The sequence below is a fragment of the Dendropsophus ebraccatus genome, chromosome 15 (assembly GCF_027789765.1).
Source record: "Dendropsophus ebraccatus isolate aDenEbr1 chromosome 15, aDenEbr1.pat, whole genome shotgun sequence".
Classification (NCBI taxonomy): Eukaryota; Metazoa; Chordata; class Amphibia; order Anura; family Hylidae; genus Dendropsophus; species Dendropsophus ebraccatus.
This window is the reverse complement of record NC_091468.1, coordinates 73,511,021-73,534,420: the sequence shown is the minus strand read 5'-3', so window position 1 is coordinate 73,534,420 and position 23,400 is coordinate 73,511,021. Positions and strand designations below refer to the sequence as shown.

Genomic DNA, 23,400 nt, shown 5'->3' with positions numbered 1-23,400 from the left:
GTGTAAGAAGTATAAGGACGGTAAGAAGTGTAAGAAGTATAAGGACGGTAATAGGTGTAAGAAGTGTAAGGACGGTGAGGGCTATAAGAAGGGTAAGAACGGCAAGAAGTATAAGGACGGCAAGAAGTGTAAGACGTATAAGGACGGTAAGAAGTGTAAGAAGTATAAGGACGGTAAGAAGTGTAAGAAGTATAAGGACGGTAAGAAGTGTAAGAAGTATAAGGACGGTAATAGGTGTAAGAAGTGTAAGGACGGTGAGGGCTATAAGAAGGGTAAGAACGGCAAGAAGTATAAGGACGGTAAGAGGTGTAAGAAGTATAAGGACGGTAAGATGTGTAAGAAGTATAAGGACGGTAAGATGTGTAAGAAGTATAAGGACGGTAAGATGTGTAAGAAGTATAAGGACAGTGAGATGTGTAAGAAGTATAAGGACGGTAAGAAGTGTAAGAAGTATAAGGACGGTAAGATGTGTAAGAAGTATAAGGACAGTGAGATGTGTAAAAAGTATAAGAACGGTAAGATGTGTAAGAAGTGTAAGGACGGTGAGAGGTGTAAGAAGTGTAAGGACGGTGAGAGGTGTAAGAAGTATAAGGACAATGAGATGTGTAAGGAGTGTAAGAGGTGTAAGAAGTATAAGAACGGCAAGAAGTGTAAGAAGTATAAGAACGGTAAGATGTGTAAGAAGTATAAGGACGGTAAGATGTGTAAGGAGTATAAGGACAGTGAGATGTGTAAGGAGTGTAAGAGGTGTAAGAAGTATAAGGACGGTAAGAAGTGTAAGAAGTATAAGGACGGTAAGAAGTGTAAGAAGTATAAGAACGGTAAGAGGTGTAAGAAGTATAAGGACGGTAAGAGGTGTAAGAAGTATAAGAACGGTAAGAGGTGTAAGAAGTATAAGGACGGTAAGAAGTGTAAGAAGTATAAGGACGGTGAGATGTGTAAGAAGTATAAGGACGGTGAGATGTGTAAGAAGTATAAGGACGGTGAGATGTGTAAGAAGTATAAGGACGGTGAGATGTGTAAGAAGTATAAGGACGGTAAGAAGTGTAAGAAGTATAAGGACGGTGAGATGTGTAAGAAGTATAAGGACGGTGAGATGTGTAAGAAGTATAAGGACGGTAAGAAGTATAAGGACGGTAAGAAGTGTAAGACGTATCAGGACGGTAAGAAGTGCAAGCACTGTAAGAACAGTAAGACATGTAAGGACTGTAAGAACGGTAAGAAGTAGAAGGACGATAAGACGTTTAAAAAGTGTAAGATGTATAAGGATGGTAAAACGTGTAAGAAGTGTAAGGACGGTAAGATGTGTAAGAAGTGTAAGGCGTATAAGGACGGTAAGATGTGTAAGAAGTATAGGGACTGTAAGGACGGTAAGAAGTAGGACAACGATAAGACGTGTAAGAAGTGTAAGACATGTAAGAAGTGTAAGAACAGTAGACGTGTAAGCACTGTAAGGACGGTAAGAAGTATAAGCACTGTAAGAACGCTAGGACGTGTAAGAGGTGTAAGGACAGTAAGAAGTGTAAGAAGTATAAGGACGGTAAGAAGTGTAAGAAGTATAAGGACGGTAAGAAGTGTAAGAAGTATAAGGACGGTAAGAAGTGTAAGAAGTATAAGGACGGTAAGAAGTGTAAGAAGTATAAGGACGGTAAGAAGTGTAAGAAGTATAAGGACGGTAAGAAGTGTAAGAGGTATAAGCACTGTAAGGACGGTAAGAAGTATAAGCACTGTAAGGACGGTAATAAGTATAAGCACTATAAGGACGGTAAGATGTGTAAGAGGTGTAAGGACGGTAATACGTATAAGCACTGTAAGGGTAAATTTGTTCATAGCACAGAGATTCTCTCCCTAAAACAGTCGAGCGATTTCACATTTCACTCAGACACTAAAACAAAAAGTTTTTCCCAAGATTTCCAGAAGCGGCAGATGCTGAACACATTAGAGATTTCAGGAAGCCTTCAGCCAGGAAGGTATCAAGAATAAATGATATAAACCGAACAGTTTCCCTAAGATTTAACGTCCAAGAAGGAAAACGCTATAAGAAAAAAACACAGGTTTATACAGCATCCAAATTCCTGATTTATTTCCATGCTGCAGAGAGAGTTCAGCTCTGGAGATCTGACGCCACATCCTAAGCAAATCATCATCGAATGGATTCTTGTCTAGAACGCTGTGTCAGCGCTGCCGAAAGAGTTTGGGCATCATAGGTTAGGAAACTGGCAGAAGTCGTATAGACTCCACCAGCGACCATCTCCTGACGTGTCTGGGAAACGTGGGGCCACAAAAGGAAAAGAAATCCGAGGGAAGAATAGAGTTAGGAAAGAGGAATTCTGGTGCGTCTCGGATTCTGTTATAGAGATGAGCGCAGCTGGAGCATACTGGAGTCCAATCATTCAGCATTTAAATACTGGTGACGGAAGAAGATGGATGCCGCCCTAGGGGTCCTGGAAAACATGAAGGCAGCCAATGGCCTGACTGCTGGGACTCCAGCATGCTCACTCATCTCCAGCATACGCGTTCATCTCCAGCATGCTCCAGCATACGCGCTCATCTCCAGCATGCTCCAGCATACGCGCTCATCTCCAGCATACGCGCTCATCTCCAGCATGCTCCAGCATACGCGCTCATCTCCAGCATACGCGCTCATCTCCAGCATACGCGCTCATCTCCAGCATGCTCCAGCATACGCGCTCATCTCCTGCATGCTCCAGCATACGCGCTCATCTCCAGCATACGCGCTCATCTCCAGCATGCTCCAGCATACGCGCTCATCTCCAGCATACGCGCTCATCTCCTGCATGCTCCAGCATACACGCTCATCTCCTGCATGCTCCAGCATACGCGCTCATCTCCTGCATGCTCCAGCATACGCGCTCATCTCCTGCATGCTCCAGCATACGCGCTCATCTCCTGCATGCTCCAGCATACGCGCTCATCTCCAGCATACGCGCTCATCTCCAGCATACGCGCTCATCTCCAGCATGCTCCAGCATACGCGCTCATCTCCTGCATGCTCCAGCATACGCGCTCATCTCCAGCATACGCGCTCATCTCCAGCATGCTCCAGCATACGCGCTCATCTCCAGCATACGCGCTCATCTCCTGCATGCTCCAGCATACGCGCTCATCTCCTGCATGCTCCAGCATACGCGCTCATCTCCTGCATGCTCCAGCATACGCGCTCATCTCCTGCATGCTCCAGCATACGCGCTCATCTCCTGCATGCTCCAGCATACACGCTCATCTCCTGCATGCTCCAGCATACGCGCTCATCTCCTGCATGCTCCAGCATACGCGCTCATCTCCTGCATGCTCCAGCATACGCGCACATCTCCTGCATGCTCCAGCATACGCGCTCATCTCCAGCATGCTCCAGCATACGCGCTCATCTCCAGCATATGCACTCATCTCCTGCATGCTCCAGCATATGCACTCATCTCCAGCATGCTCCAGCATACGCACCCATCTCCAGCATGCGCACCCATCTCCAGCATACGTGCTCATCTCCAGCATGCTCCAGCATACGCGCTCATCTCCAGCATGCTCCAGCATACGCGCTCATCTCCTGCATGCTCCAGCACACGCGCTCATCTCCTGCATGCTCCAGCACACGCGCTCATCTCCTGCATGCTCCAGCATACGTGCTCATCTCCAGCATACGCGCTCAACTCCAGCATACGCGCTCATCTCCAGCATACGCGCTCACCTCCAGCATATGCACTCATCTCCAGCATGCTCCAGCATACGCACCCATCTCCAGCATACGCGCTCATCTCCTGCATGCTCCAGCACACGCGCTCATCTCCTGCATGCTCCAGCATACGTGCTCATCTCCAGCATACGCGCTCAACTCCAGCATACGCGCTCATCTCCAGCATACGCGCTCACCTCCAGCATATGCACTCATCTCCAGCATGCTCCAGCACACGCGCTCATCTCCTGCATGCTCCAGCATACGTGCTCATCTCCAGCATACGCGCTCAACTCCAGCATACGCGCTCATCTCCAGCATACGCGCTCACCTCCAGCATATGCACTCATCTCCAGCATGCTCCAGCATACGCACCCATCTCCAGCATACGCGCTCATCTCCTGCATGCTCCAGCACACGCGCTCATCTCCTGCATGCTCCAGCATACGCGCTCATCTCCAGCATACGCGCTCAACTCCAGCATACGCGCTCATCTCCAGCATACGCGCTCACCTCCAGCATATGCACTCATCTCCAGCATGCTCCAGCATACGCACCCATCTCCAGCATACGCGCTCATCTCCTGCATGCTCCAGCATACGCGCTCATCTCCTGCATGCTCCAGCATACGTGCTCATCTCCAGCATACGCGCTCATCTCTAGCATACGCGCTCATCTCCAGCATGTGCGCTCATCGCGAGCATACGCGCTCATCTCCAGCATACGCGCTCATCTCCAGCATACGCGCTCACCTCCAGCATGCTCCAGCATACGCGCTCATCTCCAGCATGCTCCAGCATACGCGCTCATCTCCAGCATGCTCCAGCATACGCACCCATCTCCAGCATACGTGCTCATCTCCTGCATGCTCCAGCATACGCGCTCATCTCCTGCATGCTCCAGCATACGCGCTCATCTCCTGCATGCTCCAGCATACGCGCTCATCTTCAGCATATGCACTCATCTCCTGCATGCTCCAGCATACGCACCCATCTCCAGCATGCGCACCCATCTCCAGCATACGTGCTCATCTCCAGCATGCTCCAGCATACGTGCTCATCTCCAGCATGCTCCAGCATACGCGCTCATCTCCAGCATGCTCCAGCATACGCGCTCATCTCCAGCATGCTCCAGCATACGCGCTCATCTCCTGCATGCTCCAGCACACGCGCTCATCTCCTGCATGCTCCAGCATACGTGCTCATCTCCAGCATACGCGCTCATCTCTAGCATACGCGCTCATCTCCAGCATGCGCGAGCATACGCGCTCATCTCCAGCATACGCGCTCATCTCCAGCATACGCGCTCATCTCCAGCATACGCGCTCACCTCCAGCATGCTCCAGCATACGCGCTCATCTCCAGCATGCTCCAGCATACGCGCTCATCTCCAGCATATGCACTCATCTCCAGCATGCTCCAGCATACGCACCCATCTCCAGCATACGCGCTCATCTCCAGCATGCTCCAGCATACGCGCTCATCTCCTGCATGCTCCAGCATACGCGCTCATCTCCTGCATGCTCCAGCATACGTGCTCATCTCCAGCATACGCGCTCATCTCCTGCATGCTCCAGCATACGCGCTCATCTCCGGCATACGCGCTCATCTCCTGCATGCTCCAGCATACGCGCTCATCTCCTGCATGCTCCAGCATACGCGCTCATCTCCTGCATGCTCCAGCATACGCGCTCATCTCCTGCATGCTCCAGCATACGCGCTCATCTCCTGCATGCTCCAGCATACGCGCTCATCTCCTGCAATCTCCAGCATACGCGCTCATCTCCTGCATGCTCCAGCATACGCGCTCATCTCCTGCATGCTCCAGCATACGCGCTCATCTCCAGCATGCGCGAGCATACGCGCTCATCTCCAGCATACGCGCTCATCTCCAGCATACGCGCTCATCTCCAGCATACGCGCTCATCTCCAGCATATGCACTCATCTCCAGCATATGCACTCATCTCCAGCATGCTCCAGCATACGCACCCATCTCCAGCATACGCGCTCATCTCCAGCATGCTCCAGCATACGCGCTCATCTTCTGCATGCTCCAGCATACGCACTCATCTCCTGCATGCTCCAGCATACGTGCTCATCTCCAGCATACGCACTCATCTCCAGCATGTGCGCTCATCTCCAGCATACGCGCTCATCTCCAGCATACGCGCTCATCTCCAGCATACGCGCTCACCTCCAGCATGCTCCAGCATACGCGCTCATCTCCAGCATGCTCCAGCATACGGGCTCATCTCCAGCATATGCACTCATCTCCAGCATGCTCCAGCATACGCACCCATCTCCAGCATACGCGCTCATCTCCAGCATGCTCCAGCATACGTGCTCATCTCCAGCATGCTCCAGCATACGCGCTCATCTCCAGCATGCTCCAGCATACGCGCTCATCTCCTGCATGCTCCAGCATACGCGCTCATCTTCTGCATGCTCCAGCATACGTGCTCATCTCCAGCATCCGCGCTCATCTCCAGCATCCGCGCTCATCTCCAGCATGTGCGCTCATCTCCAGCATGCGCGCTCATCTCCTGCATGCTCCAGCATACGCGCTCATCTCCAGCATACGCGCTCATCTCCAGCATACGCGCTCATCTCCAGCATACGCGCTCACCTCCAGCATGCTCCAGCATACGCGCTCATCTCCAGCATGCTCCAGCATACGCGCTCATCTCCAGCATATGCACTCATCTCCTGCATGCTCCAGCATATGCGCACATCTCCAGCATATGCACTTATCTCCAGCATGCTCCAGCATACGCACCCATCTCCAGCATGTGCACCCATCTCCAGCATACGTGCTCATCTCCAGCATGCTCCAGCATACGTGCTCATCTCCAGCATGCTCCAGCATACGTGCTCATCTCCAGCATGCTCCAGCATACGCGCTCATCTCCAGCATGCTCCAGCATACGCGCTCATCTCCTGCATGCTCCAGCACACGCGCTCATCTCCTGCATGCTTCAGCATACGTGCTCATCTCCAGCATATGCGCTCATCTCTAGCATACGCGCTCATCTCCAGCATGTGCGCTCATCTCCAGCATGTGCGCTCATCTCCAGCATACGCGCTCATCTCCAGCATACGCGCTCACCTCCAGCATACGCGCTCACCTCCAGCATACGCGCTCACCTCCAGCATGCTCCAGCATACGCGCTCATCTCCAGCATGCTCCAGCATACGCGCTCATCTCCAGCATATGCACTCATCTCCAGCATGCTCCAGCATACGCACCCATCTCCAGCATACGCGCTCATCTCCAGCATGCTCCAGCATACGCGCTCATCTCCTGCATGCTCCAGCATACGCGCTCATCTCCTGCATGCTCCAGCATACGCGCTCATCTCCAGCATACGCGCTCATCTCCAGCATGTGCGCTCATCGCGAGCATACGCGCTCATCTCCAGCATACGCGCTCATCTCCAGCATACGCGCTCACCTCCAGCATGCTCCAGCATACGCGCTCATCTCCAGCATGCTCCAGCATACGCGCTCATCTCCAGCATATGCACTCATCTCCAGCATGCTCCAGCATACGCACCCATCTCCAGCATACGCGCTCATCTCCAGCATGCTCCAGCATACGTGCTCATCTCCAGCATGCTCCAGCATACGCGCTCATCTCCAGCATGCTCCAGCATAGGCGCTCATCTCCAGCATGCTCCAGCATACGTGCTCATCTCCAGCATCCGCGCTCATCTCCAGCATGCGCGCTCATCTCCTGCATGCTCCAGCATACGCGCTCATCTCCAGCATACGCGCTCATCTCCAGCATACGCGCTCACCTCCAGCATGCTCCAGCATACCCGCTCATCTCCAGCATGCTCCAGCATACGCGCTCATCTCCAGCATACGCACTCATCTCCTGCATGCTCCATCATACGCGCTCATCTCCAGCATGCTCCAGCATACACGCTCATCTCCTGCATGCTCCAGCATACGCGCTCATCTCCAGCATACGCACTCATCTCCTGCATGCTCCAGCATACGCACTCATCTCCTGCATGCTCCAGCATACGCGCTCATCTCCAGCATGCTCCAGCATACGCACTCATCTTCTGCATGCTCCAGCATACACGCTCATCTCCTGCATGCTCCAGCATACACGCTCATCTCCTGCATGCTCCAGCATACACGCTCATCTCCTGCATGCTCCAGCATACACGTTCATCTCCTGCATGCTCCAGCATACACGCTCATCTCCTGCATGCTCCAGCATACACGTTCATCTCCAGCATACGCGTTCATTTCCAGCATGCTCCAGCATACGCGCTCATCATCAGCATGCTCCAGCATATGCGCTCATCTCCAGCATACGCACTCATCTTCAGCATGCTCCAGCATACGCGCTCATCTCCAGCATGCTCCAGCATACGCGCTCATCTCCAGCATGCTCCAGCATATGCGCTCATCTCCAGCATGCTCCAGCATACGCGTTCATCTCCAGCTGTTCAGCACTGCAGAGTTTATTTTATATAAATCTAGGACAACACCACCACTGTGACTGATATATTTTATATACATATACGGCCTCAAAAAGTCCATAGAGAGTAAAGGTTACCTGAGTGTTAGTGGTTTCTTGGAAGCATCGGCCAAGTTGGGTCTTTGCTGAAACGGGAAAGACGTGGGATACAGTCTGCTGATGCGGATATCCGGGGAGCTGATGCTTCTGCACGCCATGGTAAGACACATGTCCCAGCTGACTGTCCTTTTTCTGAGTGGACGAGGAGCTCTCGACACGAGACACTTGGTGGAACTGGACGGAAGCTTCTGGTGGATGTTTCACGTGGATATTAACCATGTTGGGGGGGAAATTAACTAGATAAAAAAGCAGTACCACAATTACTATAACAATGGCTATAATATATTTTAAAGGGGATAAACATGGCCGCTTTCTTCCAGAGACAGCACCGCTTGTCTCCAGTTTTGGTGCAGATTTTGTAACTCAGTTCCATTGAAGTAAATGAAGCTTAAAGAGAATGTATTAAAGAGGATGTACCTGCTGGTACATCCTCTCTAACTGCAAAGCACACCTGACCTGGAGACAAGAGTGGTGCTGTCTCTGGAAGCAAGCAGCCATGTTTAAATTTTTCTTTACGATAACAGGAAAAAACGTAGTGTGAACATAGTCAGGGGCCCACCTCAATGTAAAACACTCTGTGACTGTATAGTCACTCCCTTCAACGGGCGCACCTCAGAGCGCCACCAACAAGAGCAGCTGCAGATCAGCAGGAGCCCCCCTTACCTTTGATGCCTTGTTGTCCTGTTACGGTGAGTGGTAACGTGTGGGTAGAATGGATAACATGAGATCCCGATGATTTTATTGAGTTTTGTTGGTGCGTGTACTGTTTCTGTCCATTTCCATTCTGCACCGGTATATGGCACAGCTTGCCGGTAAAATTCGGTGGACATTGGCATTTGTCTCGGGCCGCACATTGGCCGCCATTCATACAGGGAAGATGACAAATCACTGGAAAAGAAAGAAAATCCTCAATTTACTCATCGGATAAACCTGATGGGTCACAATGTGTCGCAGTAACCGGAATTATGTGATTATACCGGAAGTAAGTACACCAACTCCTCAATAAGCAGCAGGACGGCCATAACACTATAGAAGCACTTGTCAGTTCCCTCTATAACGCCGCCCCAGGACACCAGAAATTACACGTTCCCTTTATTTACCCGCACAAAAAGCTAAAGAAGAAGAACAATGATAACTTTATTCTAGCATCAGGACAACTACAACTGCTGTATTGTATTCTGCATTGTATTTTATTGTATTGTATTCTTGTATTCTATTGTATTGTATTCTGCATTGTATTCTATTGTATTGTATTCTTGTATTCTATTGTATTGTATTCTTGTATTCTATTGTATTGTATTCTCCATTGTATTGTATTGTATTCTGCATTGTATTTTATTGTATTGTATTCTGCATTTTATTTTATTGTATTGTATTCTGCACTGTATTTTATTGTACTGTATTCTGCATTGTATTCTATTGTACTGTATTCTGCATTGTATTCTATTGTACTGTATTCTGCACTGTATTTTATTGTACTGTATTCTGCACTGTATTTTATTGTATTGTATTCTGCACTGTATTTTATTGTACTGTATTCTGCATTGTATTCTATTGTACTGTATTCTGCATTGTATTCTATTGTATTGTATTCTGCACTGTATTCTATTGTACTGTATTCTGCATTGTATTCTATTGTACTGTATTCTGCATTGTAATCTATTGTACTGTATTCTGCATTGTATTCTATTGTATTGTATTCTGCACTGTATTCTATTGTACTGTATTCTGCATTGTATTCTATTGTACTGTATTCTGCACTGTATTTTATTGTACTGTATTCTGCACTGTATTTTATTGTATTGTATTCTGCACTGTATTTTATTGTACTGTATTCTGCATTGTATTCTATTGTACTGTATTCTGCATTGTATTCTATTGTACTGTATTCTGCATTGTATTCTATTGTATTGTATTCTGCACTGTATTCTATTGTACTGTATTCTGCATTGTATTCTATTGTACTGTATTCTGCATTGTAATCTATTGTACTGTATTCTGCATTGTATTCTATTGTATTGTATTCTGCACTGTATTCTACTGTACTGTATTCTGCACTGTATTCTATTGTATTGTATTCTGCATTGTATTCTATTGTACTGTATTCTGCATTGTATTCTATTGTACTGTATTCTGCATTGTATTCTATTGTACTGTATTCTGCATTGTATTCTATTGTACTGTATTCTGCATTGTATTCTATTGTACTGTATTCTGCATTGTATTCTATTGTACTGTATTCTGCATTGTATCGTGTCTGGTGCAAACAAATTTACAAAAAAAGGTAGAAGCCAAACTTTTCTCGTCTTCTTTAGAAACATGATGTCTGACTGCAGATCTGTCCATTATAAATAATCTCTGGCTCCACAACCCTTGTCCAGGATCTGGCAGTGCGGACACAGCCGCGGAGGGGCCGCCTCTCCATCAGCTCCTCCACAAGGAGGAAACACCTTGAAACCCATTATCCAATATATTGCTGGTTACATGTTCTACCACACACATCCTCTCTGCGACGTGAGTATCGGATTAGCTAGGCTATGTTCACACTACGTATATTTGAGGCTGTATTTGGTCCTCAAGTTTGATCCTCATAGCAACCAAAACCAGGAGTGGATTGAAAACACAGAAAGGCTATGTTCACACAATGATGTAATTGAGTGGATGGCCGACATTTAATGGCAAATATTTGCTGTTATTTTAAAACAACGGCTGTTATATTGAAATAATGGCCGTTATTTACTGTTATATGGCGGCCATCCTCTCAATTTCAACATTGTGTGAACAGATCCTTTCTGTGTTTTCAATTCACTCCTGGTTTTGGTTGCTATGAGGCCTGAAATATACAGCCTCAAATATACGTAGTGTGAACCCAGCTTAGAGCTGTACCAGCGCCTGCAAACCTGACCCTGTGACATCAGTGACATCAGTGACCCTGTGACATCATGGACATCAGTGACCCAGTGACATCAGTGACATCAGTGACCCTGTGACATCATGGACATCAGTGACCCAGTGACATCAGTGAGCCTGTGACATCATGGACATCAGTGACCCTGTGACATCAGTGACCCTGTGACATCATGGACATCAGTGACCCTGTGACATCAGTGACCCTGTGACATCATGGACATCAGTGACCCTGTGACATCATGGACATCAGTGACCCTGTGACATCAGTGACCCTGTGACATCAGTGACCCTGTGACATTAGTGACCCTGTGAAATTAGTGACCCTGTGACATCAGTGACCCTGTGACATCATAGACATCAGTGACCCTGTGACATCATGGACATCAGTGACCCAGTGACATCAGTGAACCTGTGACATCATAGACATCAGTGACCCTGTGACATCATGGACATCAGTGACCCAGTGACATCAGTGACATCAGTGACCCTGTGACATCAGTGACCCCGATGGACCTCCGCTGCTGTATCTGCACTGCCATCTTCTCTGGTGACCTAGTGATTCGGGGGCTGTGAATGGCTCCATCCCTGAGGTGCTCTGTCGTGCCAGGTGGGCGGTTCTATATCTTTCCGCTGTCTGTGACCCTCCCATCTGTGGTTACACTATGTAATCTATTGTATTAAATACATCAGTGTCTAGCAGCACTGCGGCAGGACAGCACACCGATTGGCTGAATGCCAGGGATGCCAGGAAGCCAGGAGACTGAGAGGCAAGCGGGGGCGCGGGTAGGTAACGTATTGGGGACTGAGATAGACTATGCATGTAATAAACAAAGTATGTAATAGAGTATGTATGTATGTAATAGAGTATTTATCCATCTACTCCATCTATACAGTACATGTATACAGGACCCCCTACTCCATCTATACAGTACATGTATACAGGACCCCCTACTCCATCTATACAGTACATGTATACAGGACCCCCTACTCCATCTATACAGTACATGTATACAGGACCCCCTACTCCATCTATACAGTACATGTATACAGGACCCCCTACTCCATCTATACAGTACATGTATACAGGACCCCCTACTCCATCTATACAGTACATGTATACAGGACCCCCTACTCCATCTATACAGTACATGTATACAGGACCCCCTACTCCATCTATACAGTACATATATACAGGAGACCCTACTCCATCTATACAGTACATATATACAGGACCCCCTACTCCATCTATACAGTACATGTATACAGGAGACCCTACTCCATCTATACAGTACATGTATACAGGAGGCACTACTCCATCTATACAGTACATGTATACAGGACCCCCTACTCCATCTATACAGTACATGTATACAGGACCCCCTACTCCATCTATACAGTACATGTATATACAGGGCACTACAGGTATAAAGGACCCCCTACTCCATTTATACAGTACATGTATATACAGGGCACTACAGGTATACAGGACCCCCTACTCCATCTATACAGTACATGTATATACAGGGCACTACAGGTATACAGGACCCCCTACTCCATCTATACAGTACATGTATATACAGGGCACTACAGGTATACAGGACCCCCTACTCCATCTATACAGTACATGTATATACAGGGCACTACAGGTATACAGCACCCCCTACTCCAACTATACAGTACACGTATACAGGGCCCCCTACTCCATCTATACAGTACATGTATATACAGGACCCCCTACTCCATCTATACAGTACATGTATACAGGACCCCCTACTCCATCTATACAGTACATGTATACAGGACCCCCTACTCCATCTATACAGTGCATGTATACAGGACCCCCTACTCCATCTATACAGTGCATGTATACAGGACCCCCTACTCCATCTATACAGCACATGTATACAGGGCCCCCTACTCCATCTATACAGTACATGTATACAGGACCCCCTACTCCATCTATACAGTACATGTATACAGGGCCCCCTACTCCATCTATACAGTACATGTATACAGGGCCCCCTACTCCATCTATACAGTACATGTATACAGGGCCCCCTACTCCATCTATACAGTACATGTATACAGGACCCCCTACTCCATCTATACAGTACATGTATACACAGGGCACTACAGGTATACAGGACCCCTACTCCATCTATACAGTACATGTATACAGGACCCCCTACTCCATCTATACAGTACATGTATATACAGGGCACTACAGGTATACAGGACCCCCTACTCCATCTATACAGTACATGTATACAGGACCCCCTACTCCATCTATACAGTACATGTATACAGGCCCCCCTACTCCATCTATACAGTACATGTATACAGGCCCCCCCTACTCCATCTATACAGTACATGTATACAGGACCCCCTACTCTATTTATACAGTACATGTATACAGGACCCCCTACTCCATCTATACAGTACATCTATACAGTACATGTATACAGGGCCCTCTACTCCATCTATACAGTACATGTATACAGGACAGTATTACCAGCTGCTGCTGCCCTAAGCACTAAACCTGATGACGCCCAATCCTCACTCACCATTTAGCATCAGGATAGGTAGGTAATAGCTCCAGACGTCACATTTAACACCGCCACACCAAGCCTGACCAATACCGCCTTACTGTGACTGGATAACACTGCCATACCAGAGCTGACCAATACAGCCATACTGTGACTGGATAACACTGCCATACCAGACCTGACCAATACCGCCATACTGTGACTGGAGAAAACCGCCAAACCAGACCAGACCAATACCGCCATACTGTGACTGGATAACACTGCCATACCAGACCTGACCAAATACCGACACACTGTGACTGAACAACACTGCCATACCAGACCTGACCAATACCGCCATAATGTGACTGGATAACACCGCTATACCAGGCCTGACCAATACCGCCATACCCCCCTCGAAAAGACACCAGATTTTCTGGCAAGTCTGAACGGGAGGGTACTGCCCCTCTGCAAGGTGCTACCCTAGGCACCAGACTATGGGTGTCTAATGGTAAATACGACCCTGCAGGTATACAGGACACTACAGGTATAAAGGACCCCAAAACTATACACTACAGGTATACAGGACCTCAACCAACTATATACTTTAGATATACAGGACCTCCACCAACTATATACTACAGGTATACAGGACCCCAAACTATACACTACAGGTATACAGGACCCCAAAACTATACACTACAGGTATACAGGACCCCAAAACTATACACTACAGGTATACAGGACCTCCACCAACTCTATAATACAGGTATACAGCACCCCCACCAACTCTATACTACAGGTATACAGGACCCCAAACTATACACTACAGGTATACAGTACCCCAAAAACATACACTACAGGTATACAGGAACGCCACCAACTATATACTACAGGTATATAGGACCCCAAACTATACACTACAGGTATACAGGACCCCCCAAACTATACACTACAGGTATACAGCACCTTTACCAACTCTATACTACAGGTATACAGGACCCCGAACTATATACTACTGGTATACAAGACCTCCACCAACTATACCCTACAGGTATCCAGGACCCTCAAACTATAAACTACAGGTATACAAGACCTCCACTAACTATACATTACAGGTATACAGCACCAACTATATAGTACAGGTATACAGGACTCCCGAACTATACACTGCAGGTATACGGAACTTCCCAAACTATACAGTACAGGTATACAGCCCCCCCCAACTATACACAACTGATATACAGGACCTCCCTCAACTATACAGTACAGGTACACAACCCCCTACCCACAACTACACACTACAGGTATACAGGACCCCCCCAACTATGCACTACAGATATGCGAGACCCCTAAAAACTATACACTGAAGGTATACAGAACCCCTCCAACTATGCACTACAGGTATACACTAATTCCACTGATTAACTCAGATGAAACAATACCTTTAGATTGGCCTCCTGGGCACCTTAGAACAAATGTAATTAACACACTGACACTTTATATCCGGGCAGCGCCGGGTACATTTTCTAGTTGCAGAATAAATGCAGATTGATGGGAGAAATACACGATTTATTTTAACACAAGGTCTTAGTTGGCATAGTGCCGGGGGCAGGTGGCATAGTGCCGGGGGGAGGTGGCATAGTGCCGGGGGGAGGTGGCATAGTGCCGAGGAAGATAGCATAGTGCCGGGGGCAGGTAGCATAGTGCCGGGGGCAGGTAGCATAGTGCCGGGGGGCAGGTAGCATAGTGCCGGGGGGCAGGTAGCATAGTGCCGGGGGGCAGGTAGCATAGTGCCGGGGGGCAGGTAGCATAGTGCCGGGGGGCAGGTAGCATAGTGCCGGGGGGCAGGTAGCATAGTGCCGGGGGGCAGGTAGCATAGTGCCGGGGGGCAGGTAGCATAGTGCCGGGGGGCAGGTAGCATAGTGCCGGGGGGCAGGTAGCATAGTGCCGGGGGGCAGGTAGCATAGTGCCGGGGGAAGGTAGCATAGTGCCGGGGGAAGGTAGCATAGTGCCGGGGGAAGGTAGCATAGTGCCGGGGGCAGGTAGCATAGTGCCGGGGGCAGGTAGCATAGTGCCGGGGGCAGGTAGCATAGTGCCGGGGGAAGGTAGCATAGTGCCGGGGGAAGGTAGCATAGTGCCGGGGGAAGGTAGCATAGTGCCGGGGGCAGGTAGCATAGTGCCGGGGGCAGGTAGCATAGTGCCGGGGGAAGGTAGCATAGTGCCGGGGGAAGGTAGCATAGTGCCGGGGGCAGGTAGCATAGAGCCGGGGGCAGGTAGCATAGTGCCGGGGGCAGGTAGCATAGTGCCGGAGGCAGGTAGCATAGTGCCAGAGGCAGGTAGCATAGTGCCAGAGGCAGGTAGCATAGTGACGGGGGCAGGTAGATTAGTGACGGGGGCAGGTAGATTAGTGACGGGGGGCAGGTAGCATAGTGCCAGAGGCAGGTAGCATAGTGACGGGGGCAGGTAGATTAGTGACGGGGGCAGGTAGATTAGTGACGGGGGGCAGGTAGCATAGCAAAGGATGAAACCCCCACAACTAAGGAGAAGCCATGGAGTTGGCGGAAGTTTCCTTAGGCAGTTTGTCTGGTTTGATTCCTTGTAAACAATTTAAGTGAAAAAGCTTCTGTAACTCCTGATTAATAATACAGATTCCAGTTTAGGCCGGAGGGAATTTACAGAGAATTTGTGAAACTCCAATAAGAATTTGTGTCTTAGAAAATGTTTGAAAATGTTTGTTGTTTGAAAATGATGGAAAAGCGGTTTTTGAATTTACGGTAAGAAACTAGTGAAAGCAGCGACATACAGAAAGGGTAGAGGATGGGATCAGCTAATGGTAGGATGGAAACGGGAAAGATGGGAAAGATGAGAGCAGAACAAGAGAGCAGAACAAGAGAGCAGAACAAGAAGAGGAGAAGAAGGAAGAACAATCCCCGGAGAGCAGAGAAGAAGGAAGAACAATCCCCGGAGAGCAGAGGAGAAGGAAGAACAATCCCCGGAGAGCAGAGGAGAAGAGAGCAGAACAATACCAGGAGAGCAAAGGAGAAGAGAGCAGAACAATACCTGTAGAGCAGAGGAGAAGAGAGCAGAACAATACCCGGAGAGCAGAGGAGAAGGAAGAACAGTCCCCGGAGAGCAAAGGAGAAGAGAGCAGAACAATACCTGTAGAGCAGAGGAGAAGAGAGCAGAACAATACCCGGAGAGCAGAGGAGAAGGAAGAACAGTCCCCGGAGAGCAGAGGAGAAGAGAGCAGAACAATCCCCAGAGAGCAGAGGAGAAGAGAGCAGAACAATACCCGGAGAGCAGAGGAGAAGAAGGAAGAACAATCCCCGGAGAGCAGAGGAGAAGAGAGCTGAACAATACCCGGAGAGCAGAGGAGAAGAGAGCAGAACAATACCCGGAGAGTAGAAGAGAATAGAGCAGAACAATCCCCGGAGAGCAGAGGAGAAGTGAGCAGAACAATCCCCAGAGAGCAGAGGAGAAGAAGGAAGAACAATCCCCGGAGAGCAGAGGAGAAGAGAGCAGAACAATACCCGGAGAGCAGAGGAGAAGAAGGAAGAACAATCCCTGGAGAGCAGAGGAGAAGAAGGAAGAACAATCCCCGGAGAGCAGAGGAGAAGAAGGAAGAACAATCCCCGGAGAGCAGAGGAGAAGAAGGAAGAACAATCCCCGGAGAGCAGAGGAGAAGAAGGAAGAACAATCCCCGGAGAGCAGAGGAGAAGAAGGAAGAACAATCCCCGGAGAGCAGAGGAGAGCGCAGACAGAAGGGGAATGAGAACCTGCAAAGAGGGGGAGGTGTAAGTAGAAGGAAACTACAGAGTAAATATAATATAAACCTATTATTCTATCAGTGCAGGACACCCGGGGATCTGTAGATGCCTGAAGTTTCCACTAGCAAGAAAGATAACCGGATGAAATCTCTAGAGAGACAGCAGAGATATATAATATAGGGGGAAGGTGCTGGAAAAGATGGGTCCAGTCCTGGGAAACTGGGAGAAGTCTCCAGCACCCAGAGAGGAGCGGCAGGGAGTGGAGCAGACAAGCGCTGCGGAATCTGTTGGCGCTATACAAATAAATGTATTATTATATTATTATTATTATTACTTCAAAGCCGCAGTCGGATGAGCGGGATCCCGAAAGGAATGGGACACTTCACCTCCTTCCTCCTGTAGATTCCCTCATCTCTAATTCTCACTATGATGTGCGTATTTGGCCGTTGTTATAGCAGTGCTTTATTGCATAGCAGTGTATGGAGCCATAGCCGTAGTATATTTTATACTTTATACACTATGGACGTTGTTCTCTGTGGCCGCTATTCAGTGACAGCCTGTGCTCACAGTGTAAGGGCCCTATTACACTGGACGATTATGGTGCGGGAAATCGGTATAACGTTCAAAATTAAATGATAATTGTCCTGTGAAAATTCGTTTATGTCTCATTCATCTAGATCTGACCCTAAAATCATCGGTAATCGTTCGCTGTAATTCTGCAACGTTCCTTCTTTTGCCGAGATCAGATGGAGTAAACGATCGGAGTAACTAATGACTATCGTTCTGTCTAATACGGGGAACGACTTCAGGATAACAATAAACAATCTCAATAACAATTGTTTATCGTTAATCAGTAAAAATCACTTCATCTCATAGTACGGCTCCCAGACGTACTTTACATTGTGCTCTATGGCAAATTGGAGAGCGGGCACCCCCGAGTGTGTGTGTGTGTGTGTGTGTGTGTATGTATGTATATATATATCATAAAAATCAAAGTCTGTCTGTCTGTCCTTCTGTCTGTCTGTCTGTCTGTCTGTCCTCTATAGACTTCCAAACGCCTGAACCGTTTGACCCCAAATTTGGCCCACAGATACATTGGGTGCCCGGGAAGGTTATAGCGAAGGTCCCGTCCCCGCCAGATGTACAGGAGGGGAGGGGGAGGGGAAAGAGCGACGCCCCATAGAGATGAATGGGAAAATCTCCTCACTGCAAACACAGGTGATATAATTAGCTGCAGCAGACACGGCAGTTGGAGCCTTAGCAACCAATAGGATTACTGCTTTCATTTTCACAGGGAGCAATGGTTGCTAGGGAAGCTGCCTCACAACATCCACAGTAATAACTGGTAGACCCCCTACTCCATCTATACAGTACAGGTATACAGGACCCCCTACTCCATCTATACAGTACATGTATATACAGGACCCCCTACTCCATCTATACAGTACATGTATATACAGGACCCCCTACTCCATCTATACAGTACATGTATATACAGGACCCCCTACTCCATCTATACAGTACATGTATATACAGGGCCCCCTACTCCATCTATACAGTACATGTATATACAGGGCCCCCTACTCCATCTATACAGTACATGTATACAGGACCCCCTACTCCATCTATACAGTACATGTATATACAGGGCCCCCTACTCCATCTATACAGTACATGTATACAGGACCCCCTACTCCATCTATACAGTACATGTATATACAGGACCCCCTACTCCATCTATACAGTACATGTATACAGGACCCCCTACTCCATCTATACAGTACATGTATATACAGGACCCCCTACTCCATCTATACAGTACATGTATATACAGGACCCCCTACTCCATCTATACAGTACAGGTATACAGGACCCCCTACTCCAACTATACAGTACATGTATATACAGGACCCCCTACTCCATCTATACAGTATATGTATATACAGGGCCCCCTACTCCAACTATACAGTACATGTATATACAGGGCCCCCTACTCCATCCATACAGTACATGTATATACAGGGCCCCCTACTCCATCCATACAGTACATGTATACACAGGACCCCCTACTCCATCCATACAGTACATGTATATACAGGGCCCCCTACTCCATCTATACAGTACATGTATATACAGGACCCCCTACTACATCTATACAGTACATGTATATACAGGACCCCCTACTCCATCTATACAGTACATATATATATACAGGACCCCCTACTCCATCTATACAGTACATGTATACAGGGCCCCCTACTCCATCTATACAGTACATGTATATACAGGACCCCCTACTCCATCTATACAGTACATGTATACAGGACCCCCTACTCCATCTATACAGTACATGTATACAGGACCCCCTACTCCATCTATACAGTACATGTATACAGGACCCCCTACTCCATCTATACAGTACATGTATACAGGACCCCCTACTCCATCTATACAGTACATGTATACAGGACCCCCTACTCCATCTATACAGTACATGCATACAGGACCCCCTACTCCATCTATACAGTACATGTATACAGGACCCCCTTCTCCATCTATACAGTACATGTATATACAGGACCCCCTACTCCATCTATACAGTACATGTATACAGGACCCCCTACTCCAACTATATAGTACATGTATATAGAGGACCTCCTACTCCATCTATACAGTACATGTATACAGGACCCCCTACTTTATCTATACAGTACATGTATATACAGGACCCCCTACTCCATCTATACAGTACATGTATATAGGGCCCCCTACTCCATCTATACAGGACATGTATACAGGACAGTATTACCAGCTGCTGCTGCCCTAAGCACTAAACCTGAGGATGCCCCATCCTCACTCACCAATTAGCATCAGGACTGGTAGGTAATATCTCCAGACGTCACATTTAACACCGCCACACCAGACCTGACCAAAACCACCAGACCTGACCAATACCGCCATACTGTGACTGGATAACACTACTATACCAGACCTGACCAATACCGCCATACTGTGACTGGATAACACTACTATACCAGACCTGACCAGTACCGCCATACTGTGACTGGATAACACTGCCATACCAGACCTGACCAATACCACCATACTGTGACTGGATAACACCGCCATACCAGACCTGACCAATACCACCAAACTGTGACTGGATAACTCTGCCATACCAGACCTGACCCATACGGCCACACTGTGACTGGATAACACCGCTATACCAGACCTGACCAATACTGCCATACTGTGACTTGATAACACCGCCATACCAGACCTGACCAATACCGCCATACTGTGACTGGATAACACCGCCATACCAGACCTGACCAATACCGACACACTGTGACTGGATAACACCGCCATACCAGACCTGACCAATACCGCCATACAGTGATTGGATAACACCGCTATACCAGACCTTACCAATACTGCCATACTGTGACTGGATAGCACTGCCATACCAGACCTGACCAATACCACCATACTGTGACTGGATAACACTGCCACAGCACCTCCAGCAACTCTATACTACAGGTATACAGAACCCCAAACTATAAAGGACCCCCGAACTATATACTTCAGATATACAAGAACTCCACCAACTCTATACTACAGGTATACAGGACCCTCTATACACACTGACACTTTATACCCGGGCAGCGCCGGGTACATTTTCTAGTATATATATATATATATATATATATATATATATATATATATATATATATCCCCGAATGTACCTGCCTTCGGCTACGTTCCCACACTGTATTTTGGTCAGTATTTTGCAACCAAAACCAGGAGTAGATTGAAAAAACAGGACGGCTATGCTCACACATTGCTGAAACTTAGTGGATGGCCGCCATTTAATGCCAAATAATGGCCGTTGTGTATAGGTAGTGGGAACATAGACTCAAGCTATGTGCAAAAGCTGCAATTTTTTGTGGCAATGACAGGTTATAAACACTGAGCATGTTCATTATTTTCATGGTCCTGGCAGCAAATTTGGTGGAATTTCAGCAAAATCACAAAGCAAGCAGGAGAAGGAGAAGAAATTAAAGGGAATGTGTCACCCATATTCTTAGATACTGAGTCAGATACTAAAGCTTGCTCTTTTATTCTAATCTGTTTCGATTTTAATTTCATTTTCCATTTTTGTACATTGTTATGGGAGCGGCCATCTTGCCTGGGCTGTTCTTAACAGCATTTAGTGACATGCTTTACATCCAGCCTCATGGACATAGAGGACAATATACAGACTCTGTGCCCTTTAGATGAATGTGAGACATTACTGAGCGCGCTCTGTGACCTGTGACGAGGTCATCCCACAGGGAGCTGCTATATCTCCTCTATCTACTGGTGTCACATGACCCTGCAATGCTGTACAGATCACTTTACTGCAGCCTCCTCTTATCACCACAGACACAACAGGAAGTCTCAGCTTAGTTTTACCCCCAGTGGTGAGAATGAGAACTGATATCAAGATTATTTTATAATACAGAAAAATGGAAAATTAGAACAAAATGTCAACAAAAATTCTTAAAAAATATGTTCAACATAAAAACATTATTTATACAATAAGTCATTTTCTGATGGCACTGTCCCTTAAAGCAAAAAAGTGTCAACAAAAACGACGGCCGTCGTTCAGTATGCAATTTATGCTGCCGCCCTCTTTCCTACATCTCATAACGGGGGATTTCTTGTCAGACAAACTCTTCAATATAGGAACCATTGTGGCAATCAGCTAAGACTCCTGGCAAATAGCTCATCTAGTCAGTGGGGGATAGTCCTGATAGACTGGTCCTTCAAAAAAGTAAGAGCACAGCCTTACGTGATATAGCCGAAAACATCCTAACACACTACACAAGTCACACGCTATACTAGTCACACGCTATACTAGTCACACGCTATACTAGTCACACCCTATACAAGTCACACCCTATACAAGTCACACCCTATACTAGTCACACCCTATACTAGTCACACCCTATACAAGTCACACGCTATACTAGTCACACGCTATACTAGTCACACGCTATACTAGTCACACGCTATACTAGTCACACGCTATACTAGTCACACGCTATACTAGTCACACGCTATACTAGTCACACGCTATACAAGTCACACGCTATACTAGTCACACGCTATACTAGTCACACGCTATACTAGTCACACCCTATACTAGTCACACGCTATACTAGTCACACGCTATACTAGTCACACCCTATACTAGTCACACCCTATACTAGTCACACCCTATACTAGTCACACCCTATACTAGTCACACCCTATACTAGTCACACCCTATACTAGTCACACGCAATACAAGTCACGCGCTATACTAGTCACACCCTATACTAGTCACACCCTATACTAGTCACACCCTATACTAGTCACACGCTATACTAGTCACACGCTATACAAGTCACACGCTATACTAGTCACACCCTATACTAGTCACACCCTATACTAGTCACACCCTATACTAGTCACACCCTATACTAGTCACACCCTATACTAGTCACACCCTATACTAGTCACACCCTATACTAGTCACACACTATACTAGTCACACACTATACTAGTCACACACTATACTAATATGAACTATGACCATTTAAACATTTATAACCGATCTACTAAGTTTTTAAAGCCAATTCTAAAGCTGTTAAACTAGTAAACTTCAATGGCAACCGCTTTCTCCGAGTAAGACTGGAACACTGGCCTACCAAGATATCTTTAGGAGTGCACCGGGGACTCTGGCAGGAAAGAACCCAGACGACCATGTACAGAAATGCAGGCCTCACCGCTTCAGAATTCGAGGAGTTACCCATCAGAAGGATACTGAGTAGTGATGATATAACGTTGGAAGATAAAAACCAAGGCCAACCAAGAATAATAGAA

General features: G+C 47.4%; 1 protein-coding gene across 2 annotated transcripts in view; it reads right to left on the bottom strand.

The window, feature by feature from the left end:
* LTBP1 (latent transforming growth factor beta binding protein 1) overlaps positions 1-23,400 on the bottom strand; it is a 332,339-nt gene that overhangs the window by 145,508 nt on the left and 163,431 nt on the right. For both annotated transcript variants that reach the window (XM_069954510.1, XM_069954509.1), the window contains 2 exons: positions 8,949-9,173; positions 8,265-8,521 (listed from right to left, as the gene is read on the bottom strand). In XM_069954510.1, coding sequence (XP_069810611.1) covers positions 8,265-8,521; positions 8,949-9,173 — 482 coding nt within the window. The remainder of the gene's footprint in view (positions 1-8,264; positions 8,522-8,948; positions 9,174-23,400) is intronic.